Genomic DNA, 22,297 nt, shown 5'->3' on the forward strand with positions numbered 1-22,297 from the left:
CCTCTTTTCACTTCACTGATACTAATGGGGAAGAAATGAAACAGTTTCAAAACAGCAAGTTGCCAAAACTGCATTTGGAAAGGCTGAAGCGCGAGAAGTCACAACTGACACACCACAGTTCATGCTCCGCCAACGCTCGCAGGAAGGGGCTGGCTGGAGAATAGCAAGTGTCTGTCTCCAAGGGACAATTTCGAGAAGCTGCATTTTTCCTCTCACTACAGATCATTCAGTTTGGGTTTATTTTTAATTTTTTTTTTTTTCCCCCCCCCTCCAACCACCCCCTTATGCCGAAGGGGTGAAGCTTTCAGGGTGGAGTTTCGAAGGGTACAAAATCGGGTAATAGAGCTGTCTCACTGCTATCTTGTTTTCTAACAAATAGATATTCATGCATCTTACCAGGCATGTATAAGTAAACATACAGTCAAATGAACAGACAGATTTCCAACAGTAAATCTAGGGACCTGTGTTGGACTAGATGACCTCCTGAGGTCCCCTCCAGCCCAAATTAGCCTACGAATCCTACAGCAGACAAAGAAGAAGATCCGGATGGATCAAAAATCTAAACACCTGGTGTCTCGGAGCTACAAGGATTTTAGTCAGCGAAAGATCCACAGCTCAAGATGTTTAGTCTTGGTCTTATGAAACCTGGATTAATTTCCTGCCTCCATCACAGACTTATCCCACCGTCAGCAGCTCAAGCCGGTATACGTTTATGGTACCACAGCCCCACCACCCCTCCCCATCCTAGGGGTGCACCCCATCCCCTACATTGTACAGACAACCTAGAGCAGGCAGAAGATATAGGGAGCTGCTCAAGTCAAAAAAACGAAGCATTTTGGGAGTGGGGGAAGGGAGCTTTAGTTTTTATTAAGATCAGCTCTCTGAACCAGCTGTGCCAGTGCAAGCCAGCAAGGAGGTGGGAACACATGGCCGGGAGGAGAGGAGGCAGAGACATGGCAGTGCTGGCTTAGATCAGCTCACGCTGCCATGGCATCGCACTTTCCCTTGCAATATTCTGGGCACAGAACAAATTTGTACCAGTTCACATATAAAGTTCAGGGAATGATAAATTTAATAGGTACCATCTTTATTGTGGGTGCACGTTTAAGGGCAGAGTCATCTCCGTAAGACTAATGGCTGCATACGTACAAGGCTTGCATTTAGTTAATGATACAAGTTTTTAAACCTCTTATTGGCCCCACGCTGGCATTAAAAAATAAAAACCTTGCACAGAAAAAGCATCATTCACCCTTGCAAGTCCTCGTGCAAGGCACTCGAAGCGCCCTCAGGCACTTCTGCTATTCTGTGGCTCTTTACCTCTCTCTGCTGGCAGGACCATAGGGAGAAGCTGGGGTGCCAGCCTGAGATCGGGACCGAAGGGACAGAGGGGAGGTAGAAGAGGACAATGAACCCTCATCGCCGTATTTCTTAGACTGTATTCTACTTCTTGTTTAGATACTAAGTTTTTAGGACAGAGTGGTATGAATCTACAAATGGGGCAAATCAGGGCTCTGATCCTAACTTGCTGATCAGCCTAATATCGCTCCAAATATTGAACAGCAGCAGCCTAGGCTGCTGCTGTTCAATATTTGGAGCGATATTAGGCTGATGAGCAGTGATACGAGGCAGTGATATTAAGCTGACAGCAGCTATTTCTACCCCAATTTCAAAGGCAAAAATAATCTGGCGCCCAACGGAAAGGACACGTTTGGCTGGGCATGCCAGCAGTGTAGCTCAAGCATGGAATTACTGCAGGGAATTCTAGCAAAGAAAATAAAAATAGAAGGCATATGGGGAGAAGAGCTGAAAGACAAGAGCAGCCTGAAGTTCATAATGAAATCTCCCCAGCACTGATACCTTACTGCAGTCCTTCCAAGGCAGATCTTCGGTGCCTGAACATCTTTGTCCACATCTGATGTTCATCGGTGTTTAAGAGGGCTTTTCTGCCACGCACATTTCTGCAGCACTGAGCACAAAAATCACACAGTAAAAGGCAGCTGTGTCGTAAAACGGGAGTGATTTAAATCGCTCTGTAGCTGATAGCCGCCGAGTGCTGCTTCTCTTAACTTTTACCACTGCTGACATGCCAGCATCAATCTGTTCCTCCAATCTGTGCTGGTCTGTTGGACAGGTTGGGAAAGGGACTCGTACACACAGAGGACACAGATGCAATCCTACAAATTAGTGAAAGAAGCCTGAGGATAAAGGACAAAAGCCACATCATTATGCCCTGCAGTTGGTACAGCCTTTTGGTTTGAGGCTAAACCTCAGCACCGATCCTCCCGAGCTAGAGAAAACGTCCGCTTTTAAGCAAGCTGGCTCTTCATCCTTGTTTATCAGGCTGATATTTTGCCGCACCTGTTTTTATAGGAGAAAGTATTCCCTCAAATGAAACCTTTTTACTCCAGCGGAGATTCCCTCCAGGAGGCAGTTTGGGGAATTGCCTGCCCTGTTTAGAATTGGATATGTTACAGTCTATACCTTCTGCTGCAAATTGGCTCCCAGTGCACTTGTGTGTGTCATTTTCACCTACCCACTCGCAGATCGCACCAGCCACCGGAGCTTCGTGCGAAGGGCCGGATTCTGCCAACCCCGGGAGGCGCCGGAGGAAACCGTCATTAAAAAGGGCTTGCAGCAGTGGGCCTTTTAACACATTTCTCTCTTGCTGTGGACCGGTCTGTAAGGAATGCAAGCTAAAAAGGTTGCTTAAGTATAATGAGAGACCACTTAAATGAGGAGCACAAAGTGCAAAGAACATACGAGACGAAGAAACCCTCACAGAAGGGCAAAAATACAACAGTACCTACGGAGCTGGAAAAGACGGGACATAAATGACAACTGAACCAGTTTCTCCCATCAACATGAATCCCACACATTTCCATTTTTTCCCCCTTCTAAGGATCCTACTACTTTTTAGCTTCCTCCAGGACCAGGAGATGAAGGGGGATACACACCATCAGATGACAGGCCGGCACTTCAAATGCACTTACCCTCTGTAGAAGGAGCCAAACGAAGGACATCGATGGATGCGGTCACCAAACAGAACCAAGCAATACTAAACTCACCAGTTCTCTTGGAAGTTTTCACAGCAAAAAATTGTACTTCTAAACCATTATAAAAACCAGCTGTTTCTTCCACCAAACACTTCTGGATCCGTGGAGTTCAATCACCCAACGCAGAGACATGCAACCACCCAAAATCCCCCCACCAGGAGACCAAACCTCCCCAAAGCCTTCAGGGAGTTTGTTCTCCAAGCCTGTTCTCCAATCCTGTTAAAATATCTAACCCAAATGACCAAGAGAACAGAAACACACCCCAAATGGTTGCATTACTAAGAATATCTTTTTGTTAAGAGAAAAACTATGAAATCCTAAGAGCTTGTCAGAGAGAGGGCTTAATTACAGTGCGGGGTATTTCCACTACACAGAATGTTTTTGGTTGGTGGAGTTTTAATAAGCGGAATGTGAAACACTCAACTTCGTATCTAATGAAAAACAAGTCTGGCTCTTAAACAGTCAAAGAAAAAGTTGGGTAAACAAGCTAAGCTGAAGAAGTGGAGACTGGAGCATGTTTTCTTGCTCCAGTACGTAGCACTGAATAAATACTTATCAAGCAGCTATTCGTCCTCTGTTTTGCTGAGTACATAACTGACACACCTATGATAAAAATCATGTTTTTAAAACATTTTTCTAATGTAGGAAAAAACCCTATAGTTTCCCTCAATAAAAAGCTGTCAGCAGTCTAGCAGCTATTGACAGTTAAGAGATCAATTCTTCATTTTTGCTAATGACGCCCAAGAAACAGGTTTTTACCACCTTGAGTTAATGTTCACTTTCCCGAGCGGTGAAATCACTCCAGTTCAAGAGCAAGTACAAGAGCTACTGGATGAGTGTGAGAGACCTGAAAGTGGAAGAGGTGTAGGTGTTGGCAGTGTTGGTGTCCATGAATCATCTCATAGAGAGTAACTGGAGCGAAGCAGCATTTATTCTGGCAACTGGCTTAGAGATGGTCTTGGGGAACTGGAGCAAAGTACGATTATGGCTCTTCAGAGTTTTTTTCTTTAGATGATTATGGCTCTTCAGAGGTTTTTTTTCTTTAGATAGTCCATAATTGTTCCATTTCAGCTCATTTTGAAAAATCTGCTCTGAAAATGCAGAAGAGAAAGACTCGCTCTACAAGAACCCTGTCAAGAAGGTAAGTGTGGAGGAGATACTTGCCATTACATAGCTTTAGGCTTTTATATTTTCCATTTTTCATGTGGTGAAACCATTTCAGCAAGCGATATAGATTGTGCTGAGCTGTTGTTATGCTTTCAGCTACTGCCTGCCATCCTTCATGAGAACCACGAATTTCTGAATGAGGAAAAAAAAAGGAATTTGAACACTGTCAAACGCGCCGTACCACAAAAGTGGATCAGTCAGGAGATTAGTGAAACAACTCTGTCAAAACAACTTGTCTTCTTGATCTCAAAGCTGATATTTGGGGAGGGTGTTGGGTTCTTAGAAAGCTAACGCATTAAAACTCTGCCCAAACCGTTCTTTGTAAAGGTTTCTAAGGTGATCATGATTTTAATTCTGATTATGAAGCCTAGAAGACCATTCAGGCATCTCTTCTACGCACGTGCCATACCCAATCCATGCCTGAAGAACCTGTTATAAGGGTAGCAAATGCATCTCTAAGGGGCTCCAGCAACCAAACCTGAATCAGCTCTTAAACAAAGAAGATAAAGTTGAGTGCTTCTCTCTCGAGCATCACATGAAGTTCTACCCAGCCTTTCTGACGAGTAATAATAGCGAACTAACCTCTCTCAGATACAACTGCGTTACCACGTCAGATGAGCCAAGTCACTACTCCAGTATACACTCCTTGCCCACAGTGAACGCGAGGTGATTAGCTCTGTTCACAGTCAAAGAGGGGTAAAAAAAAAAAAAAAGAAAGAAAATCAGTCAAAAATCAAATTACCTCTCATCTGCTGGTCTTCTGCCAGCATGTGGCAACTTCATCAGTGCATCAGAGGAGTGTGTGACACTCAGTTATCAGCTATGTAAAACATCAGACAGCTCAGTCTTTTATTCCAACATCAACCCATGCACGCAAGCCACAAAGTGGGCACCTCTCCAGAGCTGCATCCAATCCCTTTCCCGAATTAGCACTAGAACATCTGCAAATTGTTAATGCCTTGTAGCCAGAGTCCATCTCGCAGATAGTGGTGCACAGAAAAGCTGTAAAAATGGTAAAACTTAGCTTGAGGAAAGCAAAAATGTATTCTCCAGGCATCTTTGGTTCACCGGTAGAAAATTTGGGGTGATATCTATGCAAGTGAGATGCTTCCCCTCCCCCAAAGCAATCAACCGGCACATCGTATGTTCTGCCAATGCACCAGTAATTAATGAGACACTTACAGCTGTATATATCTGGCACACTCGTATTTAATTCAGTACTGGCAAGCTTGCCAGCTACCCAGATTCCCCGCACGCTCCCCTCCACCTTCCCCTCTCCTCTCGGAGTTAGAAAACAACCGATGCTGAGTGCAAGTTTTGTGGCATACACTGAGAGGGGGCATCCAGCCCTACCTCCTCCACGCAGAGAGAGCAACCACAGCCCTGTTTCCATCAGATTTACTGTTAGATCTTCCTCTCCGTCTCAGAGAAGGAGAGTATTTGGCTAATCAATACGAGAAGTACCCAATGCCTGATGTCACCACAACCTTAGCATTCAATGAAACCCCATTTTCATACAGATAATCTGGGCCTTTTAGTTCTTTGGCAGAAATGGTCATCATTGGCAAAGCTGAAAAGTCAGCATTATTTTGTGACTGCAGCACAGCAGTAAACACAAGGGCAGAATGACACCATGTGAGCTCCACAACAAGAAGATGCCTCAGGGGATGGAAACAACTAATGCCAATAAAAGACTACAAAGATCACCTTTGATGCAAAGAGAAAAGCACATAAGAATATCGGCGTGTGCAATGATTAATTGCAGTTTTCAACTCCACAGCTTAAAACTGCAAAGTATTGCCCTCCTACAGGAGAAGTTTGTTTCTAAATTGGTGGCTCTGCTTGAGAAGATAAAGTTATCCACCCATTTGGCAATAATGATGCTCTTATAAGAGATAATCAACAACCACGTTTTGAAGATTTTCACCTGCTTCACTGCAACCATATGCAGGCAAGTAGATTATTCAAGTCCACTCCAGAGCACACTGGGGAGAAGAAGAGCATTCAGACAAAAGGGACTCGGGGTTTTCAGGTGTCCCTCATGGAATGTCACCATCATGGCCCAAGAGCTGGCCAGCCCATCATGCCACGTTGGGAAGCTCCCAATTAACCCAGTCAAAAGTTCCCATTCACCTTCACCCAGATGGATCGCAAGAGTGCCAAATAGCATTTGATGCTTTTATTGCCCAATTTACCCCTGCTAGCTCAAATTCCCGTTTCGTCACAACCAACCAACTCCAGGAGTGACGAAGGACCTGCTGGCTTCATGGATCCTTTCTCCAGGTTAACAAGGCAGCTTCGGCTGCTTCATAACTGTGATTGCTCCTGTCTCGCTGCAGCCCGAGCACACCGATTGTCCTCTGCTTTCAGGTCCCTTCCATCTTCACCCTTTTTAGAGGGGTTGCGGTATCCTGGGTGAACATTCAAGTCTCACAGCCTTGGTGGGATCCACCCAGGGCTTACTCACCTCTCCCTGTGGTTTGGTTTAATTAATGCAGCAAAGCGTAGTTAAATACAGTAACAAGCACATGCTGCAATTGCACCCCAGGCTCCTCCTGGGAGAGCTACTTTATCCTACAGTCAGCAAAGCTACACAAACCCCTGTAACATAATTGACAGTGATCAAAGTGAACTGTGTCAAGATTTTGCTACAAAAAAATATTATTTTTTACACTGATGTGCTAACATTTCTCTAGGAAAGGCATTTTTGGCATCATTCTCTCTCTCCTCCTCCACCCCATACCTTTATTTTACACTTGAAACCCTCCAACTTGCATAACAAGGTTCACCTGCTGCGTCCATCGTCATGACTGAGGGAAACAAGAAATGCGATACTTTTGTTTGCTCTCTCTCAACGCAATTCTGAATGAACTCTGGGTATACCCTAGGTTCGTCACTACGCAAACCCAAAATGTAGGTCAAAAGTCTGTGTGGTTTGCCACAGCGAATGACTTGTATTTCATCTGCCTGAAGGCAGATGGGAACTGAGTCATCTGCTGCTGCATCATTCTTTGCTTTTCTCCTTTCCTCAACCCCGGTTTCTTTTTTCTTACCATCAGATTATGGTTGAAAGAATGCAGTGACATCAAAAGACCAGGAGAGCAATGCCTCGTACCGCACATCACGCAGGGAGGGGATATTTCCCTTTTATTTTTTGGTTGAAGCCATGCCTCTTGCCCAACACAGCGCCTACCACACAAGTAGCCACTTTCAAAAGTGAATGCAAATCTCAATTTTCTTCATTTACCTGCTATACTTGTCTTTCACGAGAAGAAATTATCACAGGTGAACGGGGAAAAAAAAAAATAAAATAAAGGGGTTATTTGACCTACAGGGTGTGGGAGAAGAGCGCACTACCATTTCCATCACTGTTTACTCGGGAGGTGCACTGGTCCTTTGGCACGGCCGCTTCTTATAGCTCCTGGAGCAGGTCTGCCAATCAATTCATGCTGTTCTTTATATTACATTAAATTACATAGGACTGAAGTCTTTTGTGCTAGATGCACAAACACGCACCGCAAAAAAGCCCCTGTGTCGGTGTTATGGTCAGGTGTCCGCACACGGACAGATAAGGAAAAGAGTTTAAGGTAACACCCACAGGGAAAAAAACAGTGATTTTTGTTGTTTCATGCTACTGATTTGGAGGTAAAAGGCTCAAAAAGCAGTCTAGCCCCTCTGCAATACTCATCTCTGCTTTCACAATTTTATGCGTTCATATAGATGAGTATCAGACAAAAGTCCAGAAAACAGGACTGACAGGTCTGGGAGAGGTCACCCAGCCCACCCCAAAGCAGAACCACGTTCTACCAAAAATGACCTTTTCCTCAGCAACTGCCTAAACCCTGCTAAGACCGTCACATCAGTGGGGTTTCCACAACCTCCTTCAGCTTCCATCCCAGCAGTAGGAACATTACCCAGCAAAAAGTACCACTACTGATGGCATCGTCTACACCGTGAGGACATCCAGGGGGTTATATGTAGCCCAAACAACATTTATTTCAGTGAAGAAATTGCAATTATTATAACCAACAGGAACACAGTAGGAGAGGGGGTCCTGATGCATCACAGCTGCTGGTACAAGAACCTACAGGACTGACAGCAAGGTTTCCTTCAGCTAAAAAAAGAAGATGGCTTTTTTTTTTTTCAATTGTACAAGCACACTTTGCAATGGAAAGGGAAGCCATAGCGCTGGCCAAAGGTAATTGATAACTCTGCAAGTCAGAAACCGCAAACTTTCTACTTATTCTAAATAAAAAACTTGTATGTTTGCATTGCGAGCCCCTTGCTATCCCTTCTGCTCAGCAACGTTTACAATGCGGGAACTTCAGAACAACCCAAATTCACTATAACACGCTGGCAGTTGAGCTGCAAGGGACTAGAAGCGATACTGCAGAAGTCAGCAATCGACTGAACAGCGCCGGTATGGGATTTGACCGATAGAAACACCAAAAAAGCCCTGCAGTAGTGCATTTGACTGTAGACACAGCCTAAAACGCCACCTCATTCCCCCCTCCTTTAGACTGCAGGAAGAAGTAGAAATTTAACAAAAGGCTTTTTCCCCTTACCTCTTTGTTGGTGACTCCCGGGGGCAAAGTCCCATGCTTGTAATCCTCCAACAACTGCACAGCTTCCTTCAGACGGCTCTGCAAATAAAACAGTAGCGTGGTCTGCAACGTTGGTCCTGCACGGAATTGTTTTATTGAAGGCAATGAATTTAAGTTATACAATTTTATCGTCTTTTGTGCAAACCTTGTGATGGGTCCTTTTACCCATATGATATAAAAAAACCCAAAAGGACGCATGGACATTTGTTTTGCTGGTTGGCACAGCCCTGCTGTCTACAGAAGTGGTATAGAGGAAGAAAGAAAAGAGAAAATACAAAAAACTCCCCCTCGCAATGCATCTAAAGAAGACACCGTAAAAACTTGAGAGGCTTCAGTGTGGTACCAGAGATTTGATAAACCTCGGAGATGAATGAGTGCTCACTTAAAGGTAGAAAATAGTTTAAGACAAAACGGATACGTTTAGGTGCAATGTAGAATACCCATCTCAGACACTGGTGACACTCCATGCCAACTCTCAGACAAGTATCTCCCAGTGATGTCAGCTGGGAAACCGCTTAGATTGAAGACCTGACTTTGCCCCCCCACGCTCTCCCAACGCGAGTACTGGGGAGGTACAGCTGAAGGGAGGAGCAAGGTAGAAGCCTGCACATATTAAGCATCACCACTAAGAACACAGTGCCCACTAAGGAGTTACAACGCAGCAAGTTTTAGCCCGATCTCGGCACAGCCACACGAAGAAGAGCAGCTCCACTGGACCTAGCGTTTAACGGCACACAAGGCAACGTACCAGCGCCGCTTTGTAACTGCGCACTGAAGTTCAAGTAGAGTTAATTCAACTGAAATACCACGACATTTTCACATACTTCAGACGGATCTCTGAGTGCCACTACGCTGAACCGCTGACCTGTGCTGCTTTTTTTACGGCGCCTGTTACACACTCATTCAAACAGGGTTTTCGCAACCTGTTATGTTCTCTCTAAAAAAACCAGTCAGTCATCAGTGCAGTTAAAGTTAGAACCCAGCTATCACTAGCGGTACAAATACAAGCATGTGTAAATAAAGATCTTCCTCACATTGTCACAAAATAGAAGAATAAATACATTTCATGCGTTCAAGGGATCACAAGAGCATTAAGCCATGCTACCAGCCTGTCAGAATCATCAATCTACTCCCAGAACAGCCATTCATATATGTAGAAATATAAAAAAAGTGTTCTGCAGTTGAAGCAGTCAAGGTTTATATATACATATAATACTTCAAGAACTATATATATAATAATTTCAAGAAATATATATAGTGTGTATATATATACACACACACTATATTATATAGAGTATATATATCTCTATATATGTACACTATATATTATATACCTATTTCTTGAAATAAAAAAGAACATGGGGAGAAGTAGACAGGTAGAAAGATTCTTTGGTTAGTCCAAGCTAGAGAGGAACAAGTCAGGATATAAAGAGCGGCTCGGTGGGGTTAAATCTGCTTATCCAAGCCTGCAGAAAGCACCAGATCACCGAGTAATGGCTCCCAAATATTTGAAGCCAAACAATCAGTCAGCTAAACGTTTTCAAAAGCCTCCTGCAGGTTATCTGTCATCCAGATGAGTAACATCGACTTCGGTTTGACATTTCTGCACTAGCTCTGTTGTTTTGGCAGCTTTTCTAATATTAGTGCCAGAGGACATTTCATAAATACAGAATATTTTGTCTAAAATAACATGTAGTGTGATGGTGGCTCATCTAAAGCCCCATGGTTTCAGTGTAATCCTGTCAAGGCTCCCCATCATCACTGCAAGCTCCGCTCTCACAACCCTCCTGTAAATAAGGTGAGCGCCCCTGAGCTCATTAAGAGCTCGCGTCCATGGGATCGGTTGCAGGGAAACTACTTTTCCCTCTTTCATGCAAACATCAAAGAGTACTTTGTTGTTTCCTTGGAAGCGCCAGCAGTTACGCCAACCTGAAAGCGGCAATTAATGAATGACTATTGTCCCTAAAACATTCAACACACAGGACATATGGAATAGTGGCAATTCCTTCACTTCGCAGAGCAAGCGGGTTGGGATCGGATCCACGACCATTTTTACACTGGCTGAGCTCACATCATCAGCGCCACATTATTTCCAGCCCTGGTATTTTATATATTCTCGCACTGATTAGCAGCTACTCAGCAGAAGTGGAGAGTCTGTACAAAGACGCCAAATGAAGCTTAGCATCAGATAGGAAGGAACTCTGCAAAAACCTGTACGTTCTTGGCAAAATGTGGGCTCAGAGATGGGGCTTGTTCGTGTTGGGTGCTACTGCCGAGGTCAGTGCTACCAGCCCGAAGTTCACGGCGCTGTGTCACTACACACATGTAACAAGTGATGAATTTTTTGTTTTCTGCCCTATTTCTGGGCGTGTTGTCCTGAAATTGGCTCCCTCTTTGACCCAGCCTGTCCCATGCTCCATGCCTGACATGCCCCTGCAGAAAGAGCTGCCGGTCGTTCTCTCGCGTTTTGCTAAGCCACTTGCTCAGGACTTCCCAGAGCTGCTCTGGACTTCTCTTACTAGATGGGGCTTAGGTCCACTCACAGATTCTGGCATCACCCTCGACTGCTGGCACGTTCATTCCCTGTCCCGAAGGGGACTAGGCTATGTTGAGAGCATGAAGGATCTCAAAAAAAGATGGTCAAGGCCAAAACTGGACTGTATTTTAGTGCTAGGTGCAAGCACTTTCTTTTGTTCTTCTCTTCCCATTTATCAGGGAATCAGGAGATCAGAAAACTATATTCATCAGTTTTTACAAATTTTACAAAGAGTATCGAAGATGAAGAATGATTGAGTGTGTTCAAGAATCTCCCCCCTTCTTCAAAGGCTAAGCAATCACCCATTTCACCTAAAAAGCTGGCTGTGGAAACACTGTGCCTTACCCCCAAAAATCAGAGAATGACTTAATATAGAAAAGCTTTCATTACTGGTTCAGAAAAAACATCCACCCAACTCAAACTTTATCCAACAGTGGCCACAAGCAGGTGCACAGGGAAAAGCAAGAAGGCGGCAAGCAGGAATAATGTCTCCCCTAAGCACCTTCCCAGCCTCCCACCGCTTTCAGCCAAGGCAGATGAGGTTTCTGTGGATTTAGTCATCTTCAGTGGATTTCTCTTCCAGCTGCTTGCTTGAACCAAACTGCCATCATCCGAGAAGACATAACAGACAAGCTGTGTATAGCAACAAAAATGTGTGTCTTAACTCTTAGCCCCCTTTCCTTATGTGTATATATATATGTTAAATCTGTCTTAAAATTTAAACTTATATTAATGAAAAATAATACGCAAGTGATAGAGTGAATAATACATGAGTCCTTTCCTGGAAGGAGCTCGCATTCTTTAGGAGCATAAGTCAGTATGTCCTGAATACTTCAAGGGAGAAGGCCAGTCACTGGTCAAACTTCTCCACATCTATCCAATATCCCAGACAGAGAAATGAGTCCTTATTATTTCAGCCAGTCCTCTTGACATTGGACGAAAAGGAAGAGCTATGAATTAGGATGATATTTTCTGGTGATGTAGCACTGGGTGATGCGCTGTTCCTCCAGAAGGGCTGAAGATCTCCTACAGAAGAAAAGCTGACCTCGAGAAGCAGGCACATGGGATGAAATCCAACGGCGCAGACGCGTGGCCATGCTCTTCTGGACAGGCTCAAATTTCTGCAAGACCCTCAGGGCTCTGTAGCTGGAATGACCAACTACAAGAGAGACCAGTTAAGAGTGTTGGTTGATCACTGGAAAACTATGAAGCATTGCAGGCAAGAGAAACAAATAGGATTTTTAGGCTGTTTCAGTCATTTCCTACCTGTGAAGAAAAGTAATCAGACAAGATCACAACAGGACTTGAGCTTCTTGAAGTTGTTCTTGATAGCTCCTTACCCTATCGGCCTCACGGTTGTTTAAAAATATCATATTAGGAAGAAGCTATTACCTAGCATGAGTATCAATAAAATATAATTGTATAATATTTTAGACAGCCCGATAATCCAGAGGTGAAAAGCCAGGCAGCTGAATGACTAATGACTGCAGATCCAGGAAAGACAACTCTTCTTGCCTCCAAAGCTAGAAAATAACCCAGGAGTGCCAGCACAACATTCTGGAGAGGCATTTGTGCTCATTATTGGTACGTGGTTTTGTCCCTGAAATTACCTACACTGTGTGTCTTGCAAATTATCTACACAGAACAGCATGTAACTCTGAATGAAAAACTGGAAGTAATAGATGAATGGGTCTGTGTTCTATTTTTTTCTCCTTCTCTTGAGGAAATCTTAGTAGTTACTATAACAACCCTGGCCAGATCCCATCTTGTTTAGTATGGTAACAAACAGAAAACAAAAAGCCCGATTTTGCTTTTAAAATTGCAGTCTTCATGAATTTCCTCTTTCAGCTCCATGGGGAGAGAGGGGAACTTTCTCAAAGAAAAGAGTCCTAGACCAACACTGCTGATGGTTCCCGAGGTTGACAAAAGAGTGGTACAGAAAGCGAACAAAAGTGTTAAAACGCAAGGACCACATTAAGCAGACGCCTTTCACATGGCTTGGAGGTGTTCAGGTAGTTTTAGCGAATGACCCACAGCCTCAAAATTTCGTTAGTGAAAGTACACGGTTGCCTTTTATCCCTTCTAGAAAAGTCAAGCACATTCTTTTAACCAGAGCCTCCAAAAAATAGGAAATAACTTTACAGCGTGCAACAGCTCCAAATGCCAACCAGCTCCACTCCCTGGCTTTTAGCAGGATACAGCATTATTATGATAGTTGATAATGTCTAAGATTACACTTCATTTCCATTTTAACAGGGAAAAAAAGAGGTCTGTCTACAAGGTTGTGCTACTGTTTCAATATTTATTGTTGCTTGATTTCTCTACTGCTATCTGTAGGAAGAAGTGTCACTTGAGTTTTTACAGCATCACTTAAAAAAAAAATGCAACCACAGTTTTTACTAGTATATATCATTTCTTTCATACCCCTTTTCTCATAAAAACTAGAGCACTTCTAGTGGTGGATGATGGGGTCTCAGCTCTCACAATAGGGTGCGAGACAGACCATCTGCACCCGGAGGATGTTCTTACAAACCTAAGCCCAGAAGCAGTGCCAGGGATCTACCATGCTCAGCGATTCAGAAGCACAAGCTCCACACTTCGTGCTCCATCACAGCAGCCACGTCCACCTGGGAAACACTACCCAACAAGTCTTTGGAAAAAGGCTCAGTCGTTGCCTCATGCTGAACACGGCTGGAAAACACCCAGGTTTTGAACTACGGCTCAGTTCACTAAGCCCATGAGAGGTATGCAACGGGCTACCATTGATCCGTGCGCCTGAGTTTTATGGTTACGGCTCTGCTATTAAACAAGCCAGAGCCCGGGCATAAGCCTGCAATCAGCGTGATCTCTGGCACAGTTTTGATTCAGACCATCCAGCCCTCTGCCAAGTGATTCCCGGTCACAGTTTGGGAGTTACCATGGGCCAGGACAGCTGCCAGCAGGCACCTTTTGGAGAGGAAGAGCGCTCAGCTGCATGGCCCAAGCCACATCAGCTGGCTGCATGGCCAAAACCCACTACCCGACTCAGTCTGAATGAACCGGCTTAGATTTAACCCATAGGTTTTAGTGCAAAGAACTAATGTAACCTGTTCTGCCCTGACTCAGGCCAACAGGCGTTGACTCAGAAGGCCGCTGCCTGGAGTACGCTTGCAGGACTGCATCAGCAGAATGTTTCAGTCTTTGTAGAAAGAGTTGCTGAAGGATCACATTAGGGGCTTAGTCTGGCATGCCAAAGAAAGGAGAAAGAACAAAACCAGAGATGCCAGCGGGACAGTAGCCCACATCACACCGAGCTGATGGCCACCTCCAGGAATCCTTTGCTGGCACCCCGAGTCCCTCACGGCCATCACTCCAGCACCCTGGCGAGATAGAGGACAACTGCGTTGGGTCCCATAGACGACTGCACACATGTACACGCGTCAGACACCTCCATCCAGCACGTGAGCTCTTGTACTGATCTTTCACCTTGTCCTCCTTGCTCAAGGGCACGCTGTTTCTGTCTGAAAGATCTGTGCCTTGTCTTCTCTTGGATCTCAACTGATGCCTACACATGGCTTAGAGCTGCCTCCAGAAACCCATATGTGCACATACAGACCGTAATAACAGTCATTATGCCAGTAGCACTACAACATTACTGTTACAGAATCAACAGAAAAAAAGTCAAGTTTTGCATTCGAGGCTTTTAAGAAAAAATCCACCGAAGGGATAGGGCACGCTGGAACAGTTTGCATCTCACTCTGCTCGTACGGGGCCTGTATCGGGGTTTCGAGGCCACATTAGCCCAGTGACGATCCACTGTGTGCCTGCGAGTTTCACTCGTTTCAGGTTCGGACCAGTGATGACTTACTGGCACGTGATCCAAAGCAAGAGTCTTCTGGCCACCGGCACCACAAATTCGACGTGGGATACGGAAATCCAGCTGTGCTCTGCCATCAGCAACTCAACAGTTTCCGATTTTGTCTCACTACTCTATGGATGATACATACGGCAGACTTGACTCCAGCTGGCCCTATTGTATTGGATCTACAGTGACAGACAACAGGAGCCAGAAACTTTTTGTTCAAGTAGAGCCAGCAGATGTGACACTGAATAAACACAGACAGTCAATCTGCTGAGTAAGAAGGTATCGTTCATATAAATAACATACATCTAATCCTGCTTCCATTTTAAACCCAAATATGGGAATGCAAGATGCTCAGCACTCTGCAGATTTGTGCTTTGAACAATGAGATAAAGCAAAAGCAGATAACACGCAGCCCCTCTGAGCTCAGTTTAATTCTTATTTCACTTTTGCTTTGAATTATTATCAGATCCACAGCTTTCTCCATGAAGAGCTTCCCACAGAGCGTTAACAGTCTGTCCAGGCTAATGTCAGATGGGATAAGTTCGCCTTATCAAAATATGTGCTGGTCCCTACTGCTTCTCCCAATGGACCTTAATTACAGAGTAATTAAAAGTATTATTCCAATCATTTTAACCTCACACATTTTGAAAATAGGCATTACACCCACTGAAGGGTTTCTCATGGTCTCAGCAACAGGACTTGTTGGGCTTGACCTCTGAAATGACACATTTCCTGCTTATTGGAAAAGTTTGCAAATTTGCAGCTGCCAAAAAATTTATTTCATTAGAAAGCCAGTAATTATATGAATTAGCACACAAGAAAACCTCCTCTTTAGAGGTTACATGCAATATTGACACAAGGTCGGTGCCTTGTTTCAGTATCATATGCACTCAGAAAGCAAGTAAAATTGGTAGGTAAGTTTGATACAGATAATTATTCTACCAGAACCCACTAAAGATAAAACCGGAGCAACTGGCTTCCAACTGCCCCTGCCAGGTGCCTCGCACAAGCACACGCTTTCTTTTTGAGAGTTCACAGACTGCAAAGTACGGCTACAACATAATCCACTACTCAGTATGCATCCCTTGAGGATTAATGCTTAAGAACCTCTAAAAGACAAGGAAGTTTTTAATTGTGTTAAGAATTTGCTTTATTGAAAAAATAAATGAGTAAGAGAGGACTGTCACTGAGACTAATTATACTTGCTATCACTGTGCTTGGTTTCCCCCCACTCAGAGGGATCACTTCATCCTTCCTCAAAACACAGCCACCGGTAGGACGCAATGATGTAACACACAGGAATTAAAAAAAGGATGTAGAAAAAAAAAAATTATTACATTTCCCAGCATTTACCATGGGATTAACCTCCATTCTCATTAGAGATTCATTTATCTACTTTTTTTTTTCCGTTTGCTAGAGAGCTCCTCCAAGACAAACAGCCATTTATTTGTTCCCCGAGAACCCCGGGCCTGAAAGATGCAGCCATCTGTCAGCGGGAAGGAGCTCTCCGCAAACGGCTGCTTTCTCATCAAACACTGCCTAGATCTTAATTTGCCACCTAAATTATCAAATGAAACCAAACAGCCTTTAGTTACGCGTATATACAAAGTATTTCAAAGCGCAAGATCAGACACAGAGCACAGCAAGTAGGTCAATCAACAAAGCAGCTTTTGTGCTCTGAGAAGTGCTTCCCGTGGTCCCAGGTGTTCGTATCTGTTTTGCCAAGAGACGTCTCTAGGCAAAGAGAGCTCACGTAGACTTCACGAAACACATGGCAGAAGGCCTACTGAAGCACCACTACCATATAATTCAAACTCCCAAAGAAAATGGACGGAGGGCATTTCCTTCCTTGGACAGCCACCAAGCCATTCCTGGAGACCATGAAGTTCAGACCTATGCTTATTAGACCCCATAGAAGGACACCAAACCTCCCTCGTTTGCTGAGGATCAGTCTGGGGTCCAGAATTGCTTGAGGCACTCAGATCTTGACAGCCGTCTCCAGGATAAAAACGGGCCACTCAGATTTTGCTCTTTTTTCCCTAGGTCTCACCTTCTTAGAACCACCTCGTCAAAAGGTGTCTGGAACAATTAAGTTACACCAGCTAACCACTCTGTACCTCTAACCTTACCAACCTCTTCAAAAAAACTTCTAACAATTTGAAAAGGGGACAATGGGAAGGTAGAAAAGCATGCGGCTGAGCCGCAGGAGGGATCACCTCAAAGTTCAGAGCTGGTACCCAACTCACAGGCAGCTTACTCGAGTGTCTAGACACCCTCTATATTCAATGGAGCATGACAAGCAAGAAAATTGCCCTCAAGGGCAGAAGAGATTCAGCCCTTAAAAAAGTAAGAAATTCACAGAGGAGGGAAAAAGTGAGCCTTTCAGGAACCTAAAATACCTGTTCTGGAACCAGAACTGCTCATTGCTGGAGGTAACAAAATTACAGGCAGACAGAATTACAGGGTTTGGGCACACAGTGAAACCAGACTGAGGTATAGTGCTCAATTTAAATTGTTTCATTATACTACCATAACCACAGTGTGAAAGTGCTTACCCCATCCCAAATGCAAACACAGTGCGTTCTCCTTAAACCTGTTTTGTAACTGCAGAAAGTAGAATCACTAACTCAGTCAAGTTCACTCATATCCCCCCACTTTGGAGATACACAAGGAGTAGGTTTGGTCTTGCATTACGCACAGTGGGTTACCCAGCTTAAAAAAAAAAATAAACTACATACATACACACGCTACAGACTTACATGGAGATTTGCGAAAGGTGAGGATTATTATTAGAACATGGAAACATTCCCAAAGGAAGAGAAATTTTAGCTAAACAGAACGGGATGGATGATCTCCACCCAACAGAATTTTCCTCCAAAAAGAGGAAAACAAGCTGGGGCACAACAAAATCCACCAAAAAGATGAGCAGAGTCACCTGTTTCTTCTGTCCTACCAGAAGAAGTTCCCTTCCAAGTGACCTCAACTCAGGACCTCCTGGTGCAGCTGCCTGGAGCCCAGGACCCGTGTTTGTCCTCAAATATCCCGAGCACACCCTGTCCCAGACATCATGCCCCAGAGCAGCAGGCTGGAAAGCACACACTTAGGGAAACCTACCAGATACCAACTCTGCAAAGCTTTCTAGTGCAAAGTAGCCTGATGAGAGAGGGGAGTTTCAATGTCTGTCTGGATCCGTATATTTCTGAGCCTCAGTTTCCTCACTGTCTTTAGGTGTTTAATTAGCATTCTCAGCGCATGACAAAAATGGCCAAAGACAGTCTCCCTTCTCCAGCATCCCATTCCCTTTTGCATGCGAAGTATCCTCTCCTTCCCTCCAAAAATTATCATTAGGTAGTGAAGGCCCTTTGCATCCATTTATGAATTTCAGAATCAAAGTTATGAAAATACATAAAGAGAGCTCACAAACTACATACAACGGCCTCTGCATCACCACAGACGCACACTGGAGGATTCCCCACGCTGTCAAACCCACTCCTTCAATACACACTGCGTTGCACTTAACACTAAATCTCTGCTAAAGTAAGAGCAGCACCAAGCCTTTAACGTGTAGTATTGTTTTTATTCTGGCATACATGCTTACATCCTCTCTAAATAGCAGCTCTAGCATCTACAAAGTGCACTGCATCCTCAGGAAATATTGTGATTTTCATTCCCTTTTATCGTGACACGATGACGGCTAACAGTCTCTTTGGAACTGCGACGTTCTTCCGCTAGCTGGTTACCTCTCCAGGCTGAGCTCCATATCAAGGTTGGTGGCTTTTTAAAATTGATCTCAGACTTGATCTGAACCCCTGCTTTTACAAGGGAAAGTATAATCTTCAATGTGATGGTGTAAGAACAGCTGCTCTATTGTCTGTGGTTCTCCTGGGCACACATCCAAAAGGTACTCAAAATGAATGTCACGATACATCTTAGCCTTATGTTTTTTGAAAAAAGCTGGTTGATTTAGAAGGAAAAGATGATTTAAAGTTGCATAGGGTCTTTTTTCCCCCCCGCCATCACAGTGTGTAAGGAACTGGACTCAGTTCACCAGTAGCTACAGCGAGCAGTTCAGCTCCCTGTGGTTTCAGAATTGTTTGCTCATGTATTTTCATCTTACGCTACTCCACCTCAAAAAAAAAAAAATTAAAAAGAGAAAAGGGGGGGGGGGGAAAAAAAAAGGGAAGAGGCAGCTGCCCTTCACTGAAAGCAAAATCCTAAGCTTTCTGGCCAACAGGCAGAATTTAAGATCACCAGTAGAAATATTTCTCCTAAAGGATTCCCCACAACTATTAGCTCAATATTCTATGAAAGCAGGGAAATGCCGTAATGCTGGACAACGCTAAATGAAACATAAATGGGCCAGAAACCCAAAAGCCTGCTACAAACAGGGTAATAACTAAGGAAAAACTACAACACCTTGCTCAGAAAAGGTATTCTTGAGTGCAGTCACTGAAAAAGTGCGGTGCGAGCCCACCCAGCTCACACTGCAGCTCATGTCCTCCACAAAGCATTAATATTTGCTCTCTCACCTACTCACCTGCATTTTTTTTCTTGCAGGACCTTTCCTTCTGAGAAGGAGGCATCACTGGCAAGTTTGAAACCAGTTCAGGGTCTCACCAGTTACTAGAGGGAGATGGGAGACTGACAGGTGTGGATTCACTGATGTCTAATAAAGAGCAAGCTTCTGCTACAGATTTAACAGAGCTCAGTTGGGCAATCAATCAACTGTGAGACACAAATCCGCTGGAAACCTGGCTTCGTTACTTCTGCTGTTCACAGAAGAAATTGTTTTTAATCCAAACCTGTCTAATAAACAGTACTTTCAGAAAACAAGGCGCGTATACATTACCTCAGTAACAAAGAGAGTGCGCGGATCAATGATGTCCAAGAAGTGCCTGAATCTGCCATAAAATGAAGTCTGGAAGACAGGAAAAAAAACCAAAATGTGTTCAGTTAGAAATTGCCTTTCACCTGCTGCAGAGAAAGGTTCTATTTCCTCTGCAGAACTAAGTACCAACTAAAAAGAAATAATATAGAAGCTATCCACCGGTAATTTGTGATAGAAAGTCTGAAAGGAAAAGGTGAGGACTTGGACCCTGCTAATAGCAGTGTTGCTATGAACAGGATACCAATATAATGCTTTAATAAAGGGATACTATTGAGCTGCTAAAATATCCTTTACTTTTCCCCCCCAAAAAGACATATTGCCTGCTTAATCCTCCTTATGGGACTCCTGGGAGATGTCTCGGGCCACAAAAACCCGACGACGACGCTCCAGACCTCCCACGCCGGGCGATGCTGTTGAAGGAATTCCCACCCTTTAACACCGCCCCTATGCTGCTTGTCCTCATTCCCACTAGCACCCACCTCGCGGGCCCAGCAGCACCACAGGGTCCCTGATTTTGGGGAAGAGACTAGTGTGAAGAGATTCCTGCACCCATACACTGCTGAGGAATTATATTTTCAAATGCTCTAAAAAGAGTTTAAAGTCTCAGTAAGGGAACAAGTAGTTTTCTCCTTGATGGGAAGAATGAGAAAGGTAAAAGATGAGACTAAGTACAAACCCAGTTTTATGTCTTACATTTATTGCAGAATGGTCCAGGCACTAAACTAGAGCTGAGTTTCATTGTGCCAGTCCCTACACAAACACAGAGTAGAAGACGGACTGTGAACCTTAACGTATGTAAGAGAAAACATAACTTTATGGTTTGGGCTTGTTCTTAGTTGCACGTTTGGAAAAATCCAATCTAGAATTGCGTGCACAGGGATAACACTCTGCAAAAGCTGGTGAAGATGCCTTCGTCAGGAGCAGCAAAAGTGTCTGAAGGACCAGAAAGGGATCCAGAGAACTGGGAACAGAGTCTGAAAGAAAGGGGAAGGTGTCTGCGAAATAGGCTGGAAAGATCATGGGCAGCTCCAAAGGAAAGGAGAGCAGTTTTGGCTCAGTATTTAGGAAAAAAAAAAAAAAAAAAAAGAATTTAGGCAAGCCCAAGGCGCACCGGTTCATGAAATATTGATATATTAAGAGCACTCAGGATACATGTACATCATCACTCAAACATCAGTCCGGATTCTTTCATCTGGATGCAGATGTAGGCTGAGCGCCAGAGCTGCCTTGCTGCAGCCCAAACGCTCATCTGGACATCGGCAAGGCCAAATGGACACGGGCAGCCCGGTCCAGCGGCTGCTCTCTCTCCCGTGGCTTCTCCCCAGCAGAATTTGCAGCCCATCGCGGATGCAGAAAGGACGCTGGTCACGGACCTCCAGCTGCTCTTGAATACTGGGACTCCTTTGCCCTGGGTGCTCTCCAGCCACATGCAGGCAAATTATCTTTTTGCGTTTGCAATGCAGAAGCGTGCTATAAATAAAGGACTGGAATATGGATAAAGCAGCAAGAATGGCATTTAATCACAGCCTGGCATAATTTTATGAAACATGCTGGTTCTTCTCTGCTGAATCCATCGAGCGCAGAGAAATACCAACAATACTGCCTACTTATTCAGGCAAAAATCCCTCTCTAATGGTAGTTTCCAGCAACACTGCTGTCCACCACCTCGCGTTGCAACACCCCGTTCTCAGCTGCTTACAAAACTCTCTGCTGTTATTTTTCCATGTTCTGCACTAAAAAAAGAAAAACCCACAACTAAACAAAATAGCTTCACATAACTTCAGAAAAAAAGCCCAGTGTTTTTTAATTAGCATTGATTTAATTAACACTAATTCTGGTGCTTTCTAGCTTTTGCGAGCTTGACATTTTGCTGCCTTACTTTTATTTTCATTATAAAGATCTCTGCAGACGCCACTGTCCTCCACATCACCACTGCCCGATGCTTGCCAGTGGTGCGGGGAGTGACATGACTAACGCACGACTCACTTGGTCCCTCCTCACATTATCCTGAGCGCTCCCATGTACCATCGTCCCTCTCCCACTGCCCATCCTTCTGCACTTGCTCAGCGCTGAACAGCAATAAGACAATTCAGAGCAGCTCTAAGTACATGGTTTAAACAAGAACAAAAGGGGGAGGGATTTTTAAATTTAAGTGGTCTCGACTTCCCCACTGCCTTCATCTTTGTGATATGCATTTCACGGTGA

At 44.2% G+C, this 22,297-nt stretch overlaps 1 protein-coding gene across 3 annotated transcripts in view; it reads right to left on the reverse strand.

Annotated features, from left to right (window-relative positions):
* Nucleotides 1-22,297, reverse strand: part of SFXN5 (sideroflexin 5) — a 103,085-nt gene that overhangs the window by 70,811 nt on the left and 9,977 nt on the right. For all 3 annotated transcript variants that reach the window (XM_076335632.1, XM_076335630.1, XM_076335631.1), the window contains exons 2-3: nucleotides 20,054-20,122; nucleotides 8,786-8,863 (exon numbers count right to left, since the gene is read on the reverse strand). In XM_076335632.1, the coding sequence (XP_076191747.1) occupies nucleotides 8,786-8,863; nucleotides 20,054-20,122 (147 nt within the window). The remainder of the gene's footprint in view (nucleotides 1-8,785; nucleotides 8,864-20,053; nucleotides 20,123-22,297) is intronic.

Source organism: Aptenodytes patagonicus, chromosome 4 (assembly GCF_965638725.1).
Source record: "Aptenodytes patagonicus chromosome 4, bAptPat1.pri.cur, whole genome shotgun sequence".
Taxonomy (NCBI): domain Eukaryota; kingdom Metazoa; phylum Chordata; class Aves; order Sphenisciformes; family Spheniscidae; genus Aptenodytes; species Aptenodytes patagonicus.